This window comes from Eptesicus fuscus, chromosome 13 (genome assembly GCF_027574615.1).
Source record: "Eptesicus fuscus isolate TK198812 chromosome 13, DD_ASM_mEF_20220401, whole genome shotgun sequence".
Lineage (NCBI taxonomy): Eukaryota > Metazoa > Chordata > Mammalia > Chiroptera > Vespertilionidae > Eptesicus > Eptesicus fuscus.
In genome coordinates this window covers 42,335,259-42,353,977 of record NC_072485.1, presented here as the reverse complement: position 1 = coordinate 42,353,977, position 18,719 = coordinate 42,335,259, and the positions used below count along the sequence as shown (strand labels likewise).

At 46.2% G+C, this 18,719-nt stretch overlaps 1 protein-coding gene across 7 annotated transcripts in view; it reads right to left on the bottom strand.

Annotated features, from left to right (window-relative positions):
* The window catches only part of STIM1 (stromal interaction molecule 1), a 214,981-nt gene extending 202,821 nt beyond the window's left edge, over positions 1–12,160 (bottom strand). For 3 of the 7 annotated variants that reach the window (XM_008149912.3, XM_054724796.1, XM_054724797.1), the window contains exon 1: positions 11,355–12,155. In XM_008149912.3, the coding sequence (XP_008148134.1) occupies positions 11,355–11,493 (139 nt within the window). In that variant the 5' untranslated portion in view covers positions 11,494–12,155. Of the gene's footprint in view, positions 1–11,354 lie in introns of all 7 variants that reach the window. The other 4 variants (XM_054724794.1, XM_008149909.3, XM_028158160.2 and 1 more) reach the window with 4 other exon arrangements.
* Positions 12,161–18,719: the final 6,559 nt, after the last annotated feature.

The window sequence follows — 18,719 nt, the reverse complement described above, 5'->3', positions numbered from 1 at the left end:
GCCTACTCTGTACATCCAAGCAGATATCTCTCCTTGCTCTGAACTGAGATTGCAAAGAGCGTGGTACAGAATGCAGATATTAATCACCATATGCCAAAAATATTACTAAGCTTCTTTTTCTGTGCCTTATTACAAAAGCTCTCTAGCTGGGGAAAAAGTTCTCAGAAGCAGCACTTGACAACAGCTTTGTATACCCCCAATTCTGCCCAGCACAATTTCTGTAAACACAATACAGTATTGTGAATTACTCTCTGTTTCTCCTCTGTATATATCTCAGACACCCCTAGCAACCCAAACTGGCTGCATCAGAGCAGAGAGGCTTCACAACAAAGTGGGAACAGTATGTGAATGATAATCAGACAAAATTAGAGTCTTGCCGTAGCTAAGACCTTGGGCAAGTTTGTTCCTCTCATGTGTAAAATGAGTTTGGGAGAGATAGTCCTTAAAAATCCTTCCAGTCCTAACACCTAACATCAATGGCCTAAAAGGTCAGAGTAAGTTTTTCATCTGTCAGTGTGTAAGTCCATTTCAACACCACTTATCAGTCTAGCTCTCAGAAGCCAAGTTGGAGCAATAAAAGCTCCAAGGTAGTATGACGGACTCCAAAACTAAGGGCACTACCCTAGCCGGTTTTGCTCAGTGGATAGAGCGTCGGCCCGAAGACTGAAGGGTCCTGGGTTCTATTCTGGTCAAGGGCAGGCTCAATCCCCAGTCCTGGTCGGGCACATATAGGAGGCAACCAATGGATGTGTCTCTATCACATTGATGTTTTTCTCTATATGTCTCCCCCCGCCCCCCCCCCCAGCTTCAACTCTCTTTAAAAATCAATGGGAAAATATCCTTGGGTGAGGATTAACAAAACAAACAAATAAAAAAACTAAAAAAAAAAAACACAAAAAAAACCTGAAGGTACCAAACAAGGAGTTGGGAGGCAGGACTAGAAACTAAAATGAAAAGCTAGTTTAGTATTGGGCCCAAGACAGGGGAAGAGTACAGAGGGAGGGGCCATGTCAAAAGAAGTACAAAAATACTCTACAAGACTCTACAAGACAAAGAAAAGCTAAGACTAGCATGTCATTCACGGCCTGCGGGCTGAATATGGCCCATAATGAATATTTTTGCAGCCTAGCCAATATAATGGTATGTAAGAAACATTTCAATAAAAATTTTGTAACTTAATTTTTACAATATCCTGTTATACATAACTAGAGACCCAGTGCATGAAATTCGTACATGGGGGGGGGGGTCCCCTCAGCCCAGCCTGCACCCTCTCCATTCTGGGACCCCTTGGGGGATGTCTGACTGCCGGTTTAGGCCCGATCCCAAGGATTGGGCCTAAACCGGCAGTCAGACATCCCTCTCAGAATCCTGGACCGCTGGCCCCTAATTGCTCACCTGGTCGCCCCTAACTGCCCCCCCTCTGCCAGCCTGATCGCCCCTCACTGCCCCCCCCCCGCCAGCCTGATTGCCTCTAATGGCCCCCCGCTGCCAGCCAGGTCGCCCACAACTGCCCCCTCCCTGCTGGCCTGGTCACTCCTAACTGCCCCCCCCCCCCCCGCACCAGCCTGGTCACCCCTTACTACCCCCTCTGCCAACCTGGTCACTCCTAACTGCCCCCCCGCCAGCCTGACTGCCCCCCCTGCTGGCCTTCTCGCCCCTCACAGCCCCCCCACCGGCCTGGTCACCCCATGCAGCCTGCTGTTCAGTCATTTGGTCGTCCCTCACTAACCCCCCTGCCGGCCTGGTTGCCCCATGCAGCCTGCTGTTCAGTCATTTGGTCATCCCTCACTAACCCCCCAGCCTGCCTGGTCATAGCAGCCATCTTGTGAGGGCATGACAGTCAATTTGCATATTACCTCTTTATTATATAGGGTTATTAATAACAAACTACAATGTTCCCTAGTGACTAATTACTATTATCGTGTTGCATTCATTTCCATTATGCGCAGGCATACCATTTCTCTCCACTAATACTAGCAGCGAATATTTTAGCAGCCGATTGCCACGTTATTAGTCTTGTAGTGACTTGTTTAGTGTGCACAACAGGGAATATTTCGCTTTCGGAGAACAAGAAAAATAGGTTTATTTGCGTTACGCTTATTAATTTGTGCAGTTATCCAATGTCTGGTAAGTTAATGTTCAAGAAAAAATATTAATTTTTATTAAAATGTTTTATTATTTTATGTTGACTCATTTATTTCAGCCCTTTGTATTCAGCATGTCTCTTTCTAAATAAACCTACATTTCTATGAACATTGAAGCTTTTGTTTTTGGGGGCCCACATAAACTTAAACCTTGTTTAGTTGGCCCGTGTTAGCCTTTGAATTTGCCATGCTTGAGCTAAGAGGACACAGCACCTAGAAGCCATTGTTTCCAAGATCATGGCCCTGGGGTGATATCATAGGCACCCTCTAAGACGGTTCCCAGTGATCCCTGCTCTCCTGATATTCATGCCCTTGTGTAATCCCTTCACTTTTTTTTTTTTCTTTTGTTATTGATTCCAGAGAGGAAGGAAGAGGGAGAGATAGAAACATCAGTGATGAGAGAACCATTGATCAGCTGCCTTCTGCATGCCCCACACTGGGGATGAAGCCCACAACCCAGGCACGTGCCCTGACTGGAAATTGAACCGGCGACCTCTTGGTTCCTGGATGGATGCTCAACCGTTGAGCCACACCAGCCTGGCCCTTCACTCTGAGTGTGGGCTAAACTTAATGATTCGCTTCTAACAAATAGAATATGGCAGAAATTATAGTATATCAATTACAAAATTAGATAATAAAAAAAAAAGACTGTAACTTCCATCTTGAGCACTCTCATTCTCTCTTGGATCATTTGTCATAGGGGAAGCCAACTATCATGTCATATGGCAGCCCAATGGAGAGGCCCATGTGGCAAGGGACCAAGGCCTGCCATTCAACCACATAAATTAACTTAAAAGCAAACTCTCCCCCAAGTTGAGCCTTCAATGCCAGCCTAACAGCTTGCCTACAACCTCATAAGAGACATTGAGCCAGAGGCACCCAGCTAAGCAGCAACCAGATTTCTAACCCACAGAAACTGTGAGATAATAAATGTTTATTATTTTAAGCCTCTAAGTTTTAGGATAATTTGTTATGCACCAACATAGATGGGGACCATGCCCATCTGGCAAGACATTTCAAGCCTGCAGTTAAAGGAAGTGGGTATGGACCAGAAATAGTCAAAGACTAGCACCCATACTTTATCATCAGCTTCCCTCTGGCCTAGAGTAAGCCTTGATTAAAAGCCTAGTTTGGCCACACCCACAGTAAAACAATGGACCTATAGCAGGTTCAGAGAAGCAACTACAGAGAGGTGCTACCATAAGCCAACACTCAGATTCTGACTGAGGCTTTTCAGCACACAAAAGCTAAGTTTGAAATGCCCAACTATCCCTGGTTGTGCAGTAGTTTGGAGTTATAAAGCCCTTTCACCATATAAGTTATCTCATTTGAACCTCACTACAAATTTATTCATTAAGGTTATTCCCTTTCTACAAATGAAAAAACTAAGGCTGAGAGAAACCAGATGAGTTACCCTCCACTAGATCCACAGCTAATAAGGAAAGGAACTGAAACTGATGCTCCCCTAAATCCAGATACTATATTTATGTCTAATGGCTGTGGCCAACTCAGACCCTTCTGCAAACCAAAGCCAATCATCTCACTTTACATCTAGGCTTCTATTCAGCCCACCCACTCCTTTCCCCACTACACATAGTGGAATAAGACAATTTTCCAGCTACTCATAACTGCAGTCTCTTGGTAATGATTACAATGAGAAGAGTCTGGTTACTTTAAAATATTAGACAAACTTCTTCCAAGTAAAGTGAGATTGCTGGACCCAAAGTGATCTGGATGATTTTTCTTAACAAAGACAAATGAGAAATTCTAAAACAGTGAACTTTCTAAGTAAATGAAGCTTATTCCTTCAACTTTACCTAACCCTTTCCAAAGAAATATTTTTTAACTTCTAACCAAGTGCCTAGTAAACTAGTAAACTATAGTAGAATCAGAACCAAACAATAAGTATCCTTCTATTTAGTTCTACAAACTTTATAGGATATAAAGTATACTACATGCCAAGCCTTTTGCTAGGAGCTTGCTGTCCTAACCCTTGAGGAGCATATGGAACATCAAGGAAGGCAGGCATATATACAGATAACTCCAACAACATGGTATGGTGGGTAAGAGTGTAGACTCTACCACCCTCCAGAGCAGCACTTTGTGATAGGAAACTAGACTGTTCTTACACCTTTGTTAACACAGCTATCTCCAGACATTGAGGCTATAGGCTCCCAATGCCAGATCAGTGAGCAACACATCAACAGGTAATCCTATATAATAAAAGGCTAATATGCAAATTGTCCCAACGGGCAGGAGTTCGACCAACCGGGAGTTAGACATGCACTGACCACCAGGGAGCGGAGCGGAATATGGCAGGCATCGGTGACATGGCGCTGGCAGCGGGCGGCAGCAGAGGCACTGCCAGCCCCAATGGGCCCCAATAAGAGTGAGACCATGGCGGGATGGTGGAGCAGGTGAGCAGGCAGCGCCAGGCCAAGGCAGGTGCAAAGGGAAGCCCTGGCCAGTGGTGGTGGCAGGCAGCAGGGGAAGGGAGGCCCTGGCCGGCAGCCAGCGGCTGCTAGGGACCCTACCTATGCACAAATTTCATGCACTGGGCCTCTAGTCTCTATATATAAAAACCTAAGTGACCATGATGACTGGTTGTTCAGTTGACCAGTCACTATGATGCACACTGACCATCAGGGGGCAGACGCTCAATGCAGGAGCTGTCCCCTGGTGGTCAGTGTGCTCCCACAGCCAACCTCCCGTGGCTGACCAACCTCCTGCGGTCCCTCCCCCTAGCCAACCAGCCCCAATCGGCCCTGATCGCCAGCCAGGCCGAGAGACCCCACCCATGCACAAATTCATACACCAGGCCCCTAGTGTATTTGATTTAAAATTAAAAAAAAAAAAAAAGCAAGGGCTTGGTACACAGATCCTCAGAGTTATCGTTCTGATCCTGCCACTTTTTACCTATGTGACACAAATTTCTCAGCTATAAATTCTTCATCTTTAAAATGGGCATAATAATAAAAACAGCCCTGCCCTAACTGGTTTGGCTCAGTGGATAGAGCGTCGGCCTGCGGTCTGAGGGGTCCCAGGTTTGATTCCGGTCAAGGGCATGTACCTTGGTTGCGGACACATCCCCAGTAGGAGTTGTGCAGGAAGCAGCTGCTCGATGTTTCTCTCTCATCGATGTTTCTAACTCTCTATCCCTCTCCCTTCCTCTCTGTAAAAATCAATATATTTTTTTTAAAAAAGCCCTAACTACTTCCAAAGTTGAGGATAAAATAATAGATTGAAAGGTATAAACAGATCTGAGTTTGGATGAAAATACAAAGTGCCCTGGACAAGCAACACTTCCAAGGTTGAGGAAAAAGCCCAGAATGTGTACCAAGACATCTGAGATGGTTTGAAATGAAGACAGAAAATATGATCCATTCAGACAGGCCCTTGATTCAAGCTTTCCAACAAACTTTTAACAGACGTTTTAGCCTAGGGGCAATAAAAACAGAGATAAAGTACAACCCTCCTCCCTTTTTCTATAAAAAGCTTATACTTGTGAGAGAACAAACATATACAATGTACTAGAGTTACAAAAGAGATTTATACAAAGTGTCCTGAGGGTAATACAAGAAAGCTTTGTACTGTTATTATTTTATTTCTTAAACTATTGTGGGTACATGGGTATTCAATGTATTATCCTTTATACTATGTTGTATATCTTAAATATTTCATAATATTTTTTTATCAGCAGTAACAAAAAGGAAAGCTCTGTTGGAGGCCCAGTTTGGTATCTTTCTCTCTCCCTAAAAGTCTTCCAGCCACAGCTACTGGGTTTCCTGGAGAATCATTTCCCACAAAGGAAAATGGACCACAGCAAGCCCATGAAGTCACTCAGCAACATATGTCAAAGATACTCAGCAGGAAATGAGGGGCCTCTTCGGGTTCAAACCCAAGTCCTGTGGAGATCTCAGAAACCACACCCCTCTAAAGGACCCCATCATTTCCTTGCCAGATAGAGTTCTTAATGTGAAGGCTCCACATTCCTAAGGTGCCCATGGGTAGAATTCAGGGGCACCTGTGAATATGGATGAGAAAGAAGTTATATCTTTATTTTCAATATTCTCTTCTTGAAAGTTAACATTTCCTTTAATTATATATTGTAAGCAACCAACTACAATATTATAAGTAGTACCTATGATTTTTGTCACCAATAAAAATTATAGTCATTTTCATGTCACATTACATTGTTGCAGATATCTTAAAATATTATTTACACTCCTTATTACTTCAAAACTAGGGCAGTTATTAGATCTGCTGTTAGATCACACATGACTGCAATCTTCCTGTCTGTGGGCCCTCATGCGAGGTAGCTGGCCAACTATGAAGCAACTCCGCCCAGTAATTGTTCAGCCACCAAACAGTGAGACCCCCATGTGCTTACAGTGGTGATAGAGACATGTAAGACACTTCCATTTCCCCCATCCTTCCCCAAGTCAAATCACTCCCTCCTGGTTCTCTTCAGCCTGTGCCCTACCCCTCCTTCCAGGAAGCCCTCCCCAACCACCTTAGCCTAGCTAGCCCAGCCCACACAGAACTCAGTTAACCCTTAATCCATACAGTCTACAGTACCTGGTTTTGAGATTTATTAAGCCTGTGCATTATGTTGCATTTAATAATCTCTAAATATATATCCTATATCTGCACCCCAATCCCAGATTTAGACTTCTTTATTTTTTTCTTATTTCTTTATTTTGTTTTTGGCTTTTTTCGTTTTGTTTTTCTTTTTTTACTTGGATTTCTTTGGTAGCCCTGTGTTCCTTCCACAGTGCAAAGCAAGCAGTAAGCACTAGTTATAGGCTCATGTACTGAATAACCGATTGAGTCAGGGTCCCTGACTCAAATGTCTTAGTCTAATTCTAATAACTCAGGTGGAACTTCTGTTTGATGCTTCTCTAGACATAAATTTCCTCATATGTATTTAAAAAAAAAAAAAAGTGGGTGTAACTAACTGATGTTTCCACCTCTTAGCTTTTTTGAATTAGGCAACTACTTTTTAGCTCCCCGAGATCTGAGAAAAATTATGGGAGAAACTGAAAAACCTCCCCCAGCTAGCCCAGGCAGGGTTAGTCACTTGTTCCTCTAGGCTTCCCACAGCCTTCTGTATGTCTATATAATACCTCTATTACAAAGTTTATCACAGAGTTTTGAGAAAGTGTATAATGTAGTGGTTTTGGGAGGTAGGGAGAAAAATCAGACTGCCTGGGTTCAAATTCTGGTTCTACTCCCTAATATTGTATAACCTCGGGCAAAAGTTACTTAACCTATTATTCCATTTCCTCACCTATAAAATGAGGCTAATACTAGCACACAGAATGACTGGAAAAATAAATGTTTGGAATAGTGCCCAAAACTATTTTACTAAGTACTAAAAAATGTTTGTTGTTATTATTATTGATGTTATTAATGTCTTACCAGGCACTGGCTTCCTACTTTATTTATTTTTTTATTTTTTATTGATTTCTTACAGAGAGGAAGGGAGAGAGATGGTTAGAAACATTGATCAGCTGCCTCCTGCACACCCCCTACTGGGGATGTGCCCACAACCAAGGTACGTGCCCTTGACGGGAATCGAACCCGGGACCCTTTAAGTCCGCAGGCTGACGCTCTATCTACTGAGCCAAACCGGTTCCGGCTGGCTTCCTACTTTAGCTGGATCTCTGTCCTTCCATTCTCCATCACACACTCTGTTTATGTTTTCTCCCATGGCACTTACCACAATATAATATATTTATTTATGTATTTATTTCCTATCTCCCCTCTAGAGTATAAACTTTATGAGGGCAGAGAACCTGTCTGTTTTGTTCAGCCTTAAATTCAACACCAAACATATTGCCTGGCCCAGAACAGGCACTTAAATAGCACACGAGATGGCACTGTTCAATGTTTGCTAAATAAATTAACCTAGCTACAGGTGACTGTCAAAGCTGAGGCATGGGTGCAGATGATGTCCTAGCTACCCCAGGATTACTGTGACCCTCTCCCCAGCCTCCAATATTAGCCTCAGTCAAGCCCCACCCACCTGCCCTTGGCTCCAGTCCAGTTCCGGGAGCCACTCTCAGCTAAAATTAGCATAGCTACCAAGATGGCCAAGCCATTTATAACCTTGGAAGCAACAGCAACTAGCTGGGTGGGCAGGCAAGGCTCTGGCCTCCTACTCCATCAGGGTTTATTGAGAAGTCAGACTGCACTCCACAAACAATCTAGATGTCTGTCCTCCGAGGCTCTGTTCTAGCTATACTGAGTCAAACCACAGTTCCTGATTAGAGGTCCTCATACCTCCAACACTAGCAGTTACAACTCCAGACTTACCTGGGACCCCTCACACACATTCTGCAGAAAACAGTTTCTAGAGGCAGTGAGCCCCAAGTCCAAAGGGAGATTCCAAGCATGAGTTCCAGGCCAGCTTCAGAAATGCAGGCCCCAGAGCAGCACAGCCAGAATAGATCTTTAATAAGAAAGTGACTTAGCATAGCTCAATGTACAGGCATCAAAGAGCCAGGAGGTGACAGGAATGGCCCAATGAGGGGCCTGCTACCAGAGCACCTGCCTTCCCTGCAGGGTCGGGCCTTTAGATGGGCATACACATCCAACAAGAGAAAAAATCCAATTCCCTCGCCCCTGCAGAAGACTCTCCAGAGTAGAAATGGCCAGGCCTTTTCTTCATTCTCTGGTGCAGAGTCACCAGGGCCTGCCTCACTAATTCACCAGGAGAAAAGCATTCTCTTGGCCTTGCCCAGTGCTCATTTAACAGGGCAAGGCCTGAGACGATGGAAGTGGTCTAGGAGTTAAGCATCAGAAAACCTGTCTATAAGACTGAGCACAGAATTCAGATTCTTCACCCAATTTCTGCCCCACTTTCTAATAGGGTTATTGTGAGACTGTTGTAAGAAAAATAGCTGTGTTATTATAAAATATAAACTTCAGAGAACATATAAATTGACTGGGTATGTTGAATCTGATTTAGAAAAGTGGCAGTTTTAAAGGCAAGTAAACTCCTGTGTTCTGAAGATACAAAGGAACTGGAAAACCTACAAGATTCCTGGCTGCCCATAAAACTTCTCCCCAAATCCTCTAGCTGAGCCCATTCCACAAACCAACTCTTTGCAAAACTTAGTTCCTGTCTGAATCAGAGACAAACTTCCAGACAGGCCCAAGGGGACAACCTGCCAGAACAATAGTGCTGGGGCCTCCAAGTTCCCACAAACCATAGCCATTCCCAGCACCTAATGTCTCTGAGACTTCCCTCCCTAGGATTTAGTATTATTGTGACAGCAGAAACTAATTTCTGAATTGAGAGGAAGACCAAAAGAGAGGCCTAAGTGGTATAATCAACACATCAAGGCCTCTGAAATATGTTGTGTGAAAGACTGTCTCCCTAAGCTCAAGTTGGGGGGTGGTTCTGAAGGATGCTGGAATGCCTCTCACTTATCACCCCACTCCACAAACATACACAACATATTCCTGGCAGCTAGCTAATACCTAGAATTCAAAATTTCATCCCGTTAGCTTGTGTATAACCTATAAAATACCTTCTCCCCACTCCCCAAAATATTCATTTTAGCCCTGACCGGTTTGGCTCAGTGGATAGAGCGTCGGCCTGCAGACTGAAGGGTCCCAGGTTCGATTCCGGTCAAGGGCATGTGCCTTGGTTGCGGGCACATCCCCAGTGGGGGGTGTGTAGGAGGCAGCTGATCGATGTTTCTAACTCTCTATCCCTCTCCCTTCCTCTCTGTAAAAAATCAATAAAATATATATTTAAAAATATATATATATTCATTTTATGTTAGGCACTCATATTTTAGGGTTAAAAAAGAACATCTCAGTTATAAACAGGGATGTCACTGGAACAGCAGAGATGTTCCTTAGAGCTACTTCACAGTTTGACCCACATCTGCCTACCAGTCTTTCCCTTCACAGCCCTTGGGGGCGAGCAGGTCGGCAGGCAGAGTGGTTAGGGGCAATCAGGCAGGCAGGCAATCAGAACCAAGCTTTGAGCTATGTTTCAGGGACCAAGGAGACACCATAAGGAGAAAAAGGATTAATATGCAAGAAGGACCTATCTTCAAAGCAACACCAAGGTGCCATGCTTATATACAGGGCAACCCTAACTTCACTTGGAACCCAGCCCTTGGGGTACCTGGAATCACACGCAACCCAGTCAAGGAAGTTAAAAGGGGGTTTCCTAAGAAAGGGTCTACCACCAAAGTCAGCCTCTGAATGCATCCGTGAAACTTCCCGGCCTGTTTCCTTTTCCTCCTTGCTATCGATGGTTATCCACTGAGCATCCTCTCACTGGAGCTGGCCCCCCTCAGAACCCAGCTATCAACTACCCCCACTCTGCAGTCCACTGCTTTGGGCAAAACACCGGGAGAGAAATAGAGAAAGAAAGGAGTATTCCTTCTAACCCTTGTATAAAACAAATGCATTTTAAAAGGGCTCTTTTATTCTTCAACAAAACACCAGGGCTCGTGCTATCTGACAAGGCTCCATGAGTACATAGGGAAAACCAGGACAGAACAAAAATATCATAGAATCCCCACCCTCATCCGTCAGAAGAAACAGAGGTCAACAAGTGGTCCCAGAAGTTACGTGGTGCCCGTGTTGAGGAAAGGCCATTTAAATCCCTTGTGGTAAATAGATTTTTAAAAATTCCATCTAAGGAATTGCCTTGTGTGTCACAGCTAATACCCAGCAGATTACCTAAGGGAAGGGAGGGACTAGGGTTCCCACACTTGTTGGAATCGGAAGGCACACCTGATCACACCAATGGAGCTGGCCTAGCCCTGACTTTCCCTGCCCAACCCAAGTAGCCTCAACCTCCCTGGGTTGCCAAGTGCGGAAAAAGCCAACAGCAATAGACTTCTCGGCCCTGGCCATTCTTCCTGACAAGTAGTTCTGGGAAGGGGTCTTGGCTTGCTGATCGGAAAGGCCAAGGTGCCCCAAAGGCAGACCTCTCCTCACTGCCAACAAGACATCCTGAGGAGGGATGAGGAAAGTTGTTCAAGAGAGAAAAACCCATTAGCCAAGTCTCCTGCACGGGAAGAACTCCTTGGACTACTGGGAACAGGCAGCGCCCCGTGTGAGTCCTTCATCCAACGGCACATGTAGAAAACGAGTTCAACTTGCCCATTTGGGCACCTCGGTTCCGAGTCAAAGCCCCCGGCCCGGCCCGGCCCGGCCCAGCCGCTGGCAAAGCCTTACCTTCTGCAGTGGACTCCTCGCTATTGGCCCCGGAGCCGGCTCCCGGCGCCTTCTCGCTGTGGATGTGGCTGAGGCTCTGGCCGTGGTGCAGGAGGAGCCCCCAGAGGAGCCACAGGGCGAGGCGCGCGCACAGATCCATGACTCGGGGTCTCAGTCAGCATGCGCCCGACGTGGACACCGCGGGGTCCCAGAGGTGAAGCCGGGGGGGTCCGGGAGCGCGGCCGTCGGTCCTGGAACTCCAGGCGGGATGCCCTCGAGGCGCCGCAGCTGTCCAGGCACCCGAGGGCCTGCCTCCTCCAACAGCCAAAGGTCAAATGCTCCAAGTTTGGGCTCGGAAGGAGGGCCGTCGCCTCCGGTCCAACAGTGGGTCCGCCGGAGTTGGGGCGGCCTGAGCGCCCAGTTTGCTCGGGCCGCTTCCGGAGAGTTTGGACAGGGTGGCTGCCGGGCCGCGGTCAGCTCCGCAGCGGGCTACACCCCTGAGGGAGGGAGCGGGCGGGCGGAATCTCCCGCGAGCAGGGGAGGGGAGGGGGGGGAGAAGCGGGGGGAAGAGGGGGGCACCTGGCCTCGCCCCGCCGAGGAGGGGCGAGCAGCACCGGCTCCGGAGCGAGCAGGCCCCCGCGGGCGCGGGCGGCGCTGGGATCCCAGGCCTCCTAGGCCGAGGTCAGTGCCCCCACCCAGTCCCGTGCCCAGGCGGCGGGCTGAGCCCAGGTTCAGCAGGCGGACGCGCACGGGCCAGGCCCGGGACAGCGGCTCCCCGGCGGGCGGGCGGGCGGCGCGGGGCGGGCCCGGGCGGGCGGGGGCGTGCTCTCCCACTGGCCCGCCCCGCGCCGCCCGGCCCCCTGCGAAGCCCGGCCCGCCCCTGCGCCCGGTTTATCCCGGAATAACCTGTTGGAGGCACCCACCGGGCGCCCCTAACCCCCGGCGGGCTCCCCTGGCCCCCGGCCCGCGCTCGTCTCCGCTGGGACCCCTCTCCCGCGCCCAGGGTCGGATGCCGGCCTCCCTTTCCCCGACGAGAGTCTCTCCCGCGCTAACCGTCCGCGAACGGGCGGACGGGCCCCTGACACGCAGTGGCTCAGGTAACCCAGGCCTACGGCGGCAGCGACGACGGTGGCAGGAGCTGCCCTGCCCGGCTCTCCGGGCCTCAGTGCTGCTCCACTCGCCGCAGCTCTCGAGCCGGGCTGGACAGAGGCCCGCGGCACAAAGATTGCCGCCCGGGGCTGTTTAAGGCGACTACGGCCCGGCCCGGTTTGGCCTGGGGTGCGCTCCCAGCCCCCTACTCGGAGCCGGCTCTCTAAGCTCCGCCCTCCGCCGCGCCTCGCAGCCAATCGGCTTCCGCCTCTCTGCAGCTTAGGAACCCGCGCTCTTCGTCACCCGTGTGCAGCGGCTCCTGGCGGGCAAATCTGGGTACTGCCGATAGAACACGAGCTCCTGGAAGGCCCTACCCCTTTGCAGAGGGTTGGGAAGTAAAGCGTGGACCCGCCCCAGGGGAGGCCCATTAGGGACTGCCAGAAAAGGAAAAGTCCACACCTCTAAAGGTAAAATTGCCCTACACATCCCTTAAGTCTCGGCTGAAGAGCCCAATCTGCCTTCCAGACCCCTCCCCGCCTTATCCAAGCTAAGTAGGATGCCCTCCCTTAACTTTCCTACCTGCCTCTTAAGCCCCCTCCCCTTTGGGGTTTTTTGCGAGTAGGGCCTGTAGCCGGTTCTTGCCCGCACCTAACACTCCCAGCTCTCTTTGTCACTTGCAGGAGGTGTTAGGGACCTGAGAATTAGTGCCCCAGTGAAGGGAGAGCTGCTCCTGGGCCTCCTTTAACAGAGCCTGCACTTCCTGTTCTCTTCTCAAGTATGCTGTCAGCAAATCTTTACAGAAACCTGTTCTGTGCCCTACCCTGTCCTTGGCACCGGAGGCAGGGGGAGGAATGAGGCCCAGTCCCTCCTCTGACTGACAGTGCTAAGCTAACTACCTGTTCTGAGCAAGCCCACCAAAGCTGGAACACGGATTTGCCCAACAGCTGCCTGGCTTAAGGGCTAGATTGTTGATATAAAAATACATATCTAACGTCATCTGCTACCACTCTCCCTAAGCTCTAGTCACACTGACCTTGTTTAAGTTCCTCAAACACATAGAACCTAAGTCATTTGTATCTGCTATTGCTTCTGTCTGAAACACTCCCTCCTAACTCCTCCTATAGCTGGCCTCTCATAGATAGAGTTCAAGGTCTCCTTTTCTGAAACTCTTAACTCTGACCACTCCCTCTAATACTAATGAGTTTGCTGACCACTGCCCTAACCCATAGGATTGTGAGTTTTCAGAGGTCAAGGGCTGTGCCTTATTCATTTCTGAGGAAAAGGATGCATTCATGGGCCCTGGACATAGTAAGTTGACATGAGTTAATCCATACGATCAATCAAATATTTATTGAGTAACAACTGTGTGCTGAGAAATTGGCCAGAAGAGAAAATGAGCCCCTGACCTAGGTTCTAGTAGACCTATGCTCTGAGCCAGGGTCTTAAACTCAAATGGAAAAGCAGGCAGATAGGTAACACAATTGAGAGAAGTAGGTGAGAGTATAGGAAGTGGTGGGGAGAGTGGCACATAAGAAAGCAGGCAGGGCCTACTCAAGAAGGCAAATAATCCTCTCCACTAATAATTACAGGGTAAAACAAGATGGTTGTTAGAATATTAAATTTGACAGTAAAATAGTAGTCAAGTTTTCAGACTAATTTAAATTGGCCAACCAAAATAAGCAAATAATCTAGAAAAATCAATTGTACTGGACAAAAAAGCTGTTACTAAAGTGTTAACTAAAATTTTTATTGGTAGTTCATCTCATGGTAAAATTGCATAACATATAATGAACCTAAAGCAGTCACATTTTAGTGCAAAAAAGTAAAATTTAAAAGCTATCATGATTACAGCATAAAATTTCCAAAAGCCTCCCAATATTTAAACCAAAAAAGGGGGGATAGTAGAAGAATATCATGTAAGGAAAAATATCCTGCAAATAAATTACATCTAGAAAATTTTTACTTTAGAAAATTAACTTTCATTTGTAATGCTAACAGCAAGTCACCCAGGTAAAACATACATGGTGTCAAAACAAGCCAAAGGAAAATCATTTGGGCAAAAAAATGAAAAAGGATCGCAAATCAAATTCATAGAAAATATTCCTTTATTAACTTTTGGTCGAGAATATGTTTGTATATTTTCAGAAAACAACTCCGAGACATGTGGATTCCTGCAATAGAGAGGAATTGACAGGAGTGCTCCAGCCATGAAGTCAGAAGAGAAGCAGTCCAGAGATGGAAGACGCTGACGATGCCTTGCCATACTAGCAGTCAGCAGATATGCGTCACTGCAGATTGCCCAGGACCAAACCAGAGAGGGTCAGACCTGCAATACCACCATTTGTCCACCATCCAGAACTGAAATATCATTGCTGTTATGAACACATTAACAACTGTTGGACATAGAAACCGGGACTCAAAAGAACTGTTGGCCCAGAAAGAAACTCACTACAGACTGATTCATTTGCCTCTCAGCATAACCATTATTGCTTGTCTCATTTTCAGTTCCTATAAGTGTATTCCTAGTATCACATGAGCTCACTCATCTAGGGGAAAAGATGAACAACATAGACTGAAGAACAAGAACAGCATCCATCAGACTGTCAGACCTCAGAGGGAAAGTAGGGGAGGGTGGGGACAAGGGAGATAGATCAACCAAAGGACTTGTGTGCTTGCATATGAGCCTAACCAATGATCACGGACAACAGGGGGAGGGGGGCTTGCGTGTGGGGGGGATTGGGAAGGGAACGGGGGGAGGGGGTTGAGGACAAATATGTGATACCTTAATCAATAAAGTAATTAAAAAAATAAAAAATAAAAAAATAAAAAAGAAAGCAGGCAGGGAAGGTAGACTCAGTATTGCTGGATCATCTTTAAAAGAAGATGAAAAAACGGATTTTTTATATGTCCCTTTTTTTTTTTTTTTTTTTTTTAGTATTAGCAACTCCTTTTTAAAAGTGTAAGCCACACAAAACACATCTGCAGCCTGAAACACTCAGACTGCTAGTTTGTCACATCTGTGTAAGCGAACCCATCTGCCTGTTCACTCATTTGTCTAAGAGAACACAGAAGAATAAAGGAAAGGAAAGCATGCTTACAACTTCCTTTAAGTTCAACCGCATCATTTCTCTTAGCTGCCACATGATTTCTTTGGGGTTTTGGGCCCATAACCCATTTGGTACAAAGAGCCTAGAGGCAGGAAGTAAGGGTCTGTTACCATTTCACATCAATATCTTGAATCTTTTAGAACCTGTTGCATTTCCTGAGAGGCTAAAATGGTGTCTGGGACTTAAAAAATAGAATTAACATATGATCCAATAACTCCACTTCTGTGTATATAATGCCCAAAAAATTAAAAACAGGGTCTCAAAAAGATATTTGTATACCCATGTTCATAGCAGCTATGAGCTATTCACAATAGCCAAGAGGTAGAAGCAACCCAAGTGCCTACAGAAAGACGAATGGATTCTTAAAACGTGTTATATACATACAATAGAATATTATTCAACCTTTAAAAAGAAGGAAATTCTACATGCTAATATATGGATGAACCTTCAGGACATTATGCTAAGTGAAATAAGCCAATCACAAAAGACAGATACTATATGATTCCACTTATACAAGGTAACTAGAATAGTAAAATTCATAGGTACAGAAAGTAGGATAGTGGTTGCCAAGGGTTGGGGGCAGAGGAGCATAGGGAATTGTTGAATGGATATAGTTTCAGTTTTGCAAGATGAAAAGAGTTCTAGAGATAGGTTGCAAAACAATGTGAATGTCGCTAACATGACTGAACTGTACATTTAAAAATGGTTAAGATGGTAAATTTTAATGTTATGTGTATTTTACCACAATGAAAAATAGTGTCTGAGCCCTGACCGGTTTGGTTCAGTGGATAGAGCGTCATCCTGCGGACTGAAGGGTCCCAGGTTCGATTCCAGTCAAGGGCATGTACCTTGGTTGCAGGCACATCCCCAGCAGGGGCTGTGCAGGAGGCAGCTGATCGATGTTTCTAACTCTCTATCCCTCTCCCTTCCTCTCTGTAAAAAAAAAAAAATCAATAAAATATATTTTTTTAAAAAATAGTGTCTGGCAGCCAAAAACATGGTCTGGACAACAGAAGGAACATTCTGATCTCCTCTCTGCCTCCAAAATCATGATGTGACAACAGAAAATCCAGTTCCTCTCTGGATCTCAGTCTCCCCAACTATAGGATGAGTAGGTACCCGATTATAGATCCAGTTCAGCTTTAAAATTTTACAAGATAGGAACATCCTGAGACCTCATGGATCTTCCTGGATAAGAAGCTGTGACTCTCAACTCAATAGCCCCTATGTTGGATCCTCGCGTGATTGTAGCCTCTGCAAGAAGAGAGCTTTTTATTTGTGATCTCTCTGTCTTCTTACAACCTATACACTAAGCCTTTAACATGTGCCAGGTGTATCTACCTTGAATCGCCCTTCTGGCTTTGCTCATAATAGATATTCTACAGACGTTGGTTAAATCAAATTGGATAAACAATTCTCGTGCCTCTATTCCATAATTTTCAATAGCTTTCATATCTATTATCTCATTTCCCCCCTCACAAGAACCCTGCTAGATAAGACAGAGGCTATACTCATTTTACACATGAAGAAACTGAGGCTGAGAAGGTGACAGGGCAACCACATCAAGCTCTCTTTCTCCTTTGGGATTTCCTCTCCATCCTAAAAGTTTCAGCTCGAGTGAAATAAAAGCATTCATGCTTTGACCAATGGTGACAGCCTAGCATGAACCAGAAGATATTAGTTAAAAAAGAAAAAAGAAGAAAAAAAAAAAGACCCAGTACCTTCCCTGACTTGCCCTGTCTCTGCTACACCGCTTAGAGCGCTTATATAACTGGATTGTGATTACCTCTTAAGTATCTATTTTCCGAATTAGCCCCTGAGCTCATCCAGGACTGTGTTTCATTCATCTTTATTTTCTTCCAGGCTAGGACTTTACCTGGTACTTAATAAAAGTGAATAATGAATGATGTGAGTTCTGTACAGCAGCCTAGCTGTCCTTCCTGTACATTACAGGGTTTCTGGATACCAATAGCTTTCATTTGGAAAGTGAATCTTCAGCAGAAGTGTAATAGAGTCCTAAATCTCTGGCTCAGAAAAATTTAAGAATCTCTGAGTCCAGGCTGTGTTATCTGTGGAGCTCCCTGGTGTCCAAACATGGCAAGTACAGCTATCACTGAGAAGCTGCCAGACTCGGGCAGGATAGGGAATAGGGAAAGAGATCTTGGCTTCTAACAACCCTTCCCAGGCCAGTTTCACAAAGAGAATCATCTCCCCTGCCAGAATCAGTTCTAGAGTCTTACTGCCAATGTTCACTCATTCATTTAACATCTACTGACCACCTGTTCGTAACAACCCAGTTCCTACCCTCAAAGAGCTCAGTTTTTAGAAGAGCAACTGGTACTTGTGAATAATGTCTTGAAAGGAATTGGTACAGGGGCAGGTGAGGGGGCACAGAAGAGGGACAGGTAGCTGCCTAAAGCAGTCAGAAAGGCTTGTACACAGATGAGGATGAAGGGTCCTAGAATTAGACTGCTTAGGTTCACATCCTGGCTATGCTGTGTAACTGTGCAAACTGAGCTGCTCCTGGACACACCAGGGCTGAAGAAGAAGGCATTTCTCAGAGGGGATTATGCCAGGTGACCTGGGTACCACCTAGTTTGGAAAACCTCAAAGATGCAAAGCTGTCCCTGAGGCAAATAAGACAACTATTGTTCTGCCTGCTTGGGAGAAGGGACCCTCCTGGAGGATAGGGCATATCCTTGGTCCCTCCTCCCGCTATCCAGTTAGGTTCTTAGAGAGAATCAGGAACAATGGATCAGAGGATGCTACTCTAGAATTTTGTTTCATTTGTCACTTCCCCTGTTCTTTCTCTGCCATCTCTTGTCTTGCCCCTCATTTTCCCATGTCACAAAATGGGATATCAGGCTGTCTTTAGGGATAGCAATGAAGGGCAGACTTCTACTTCCACTCTTCAGACAGACTGAGAGAGGGAAGAGCAGGGAATACAGAGGAGTCCTAAGAGGTGAGGTCCCTAGAACTACATCAGAGTCAAAGGAGAACTTTGATTTAGGGTTAGCCTAAAGAGACTGGGACTGGGATGAAGCAGAAAACCCTTACGGGTCACTGGTGAACTACAGGAATAAGCTAGAAGCTTCTGGGGCAGGGGTGAGATCAGTTCAGGGCCCTTCTCCTCCTCTCTGTCTCCACCCTGCTCCTGTAGGAGAACCGAGTCAGCTTTAGCATTTTGACC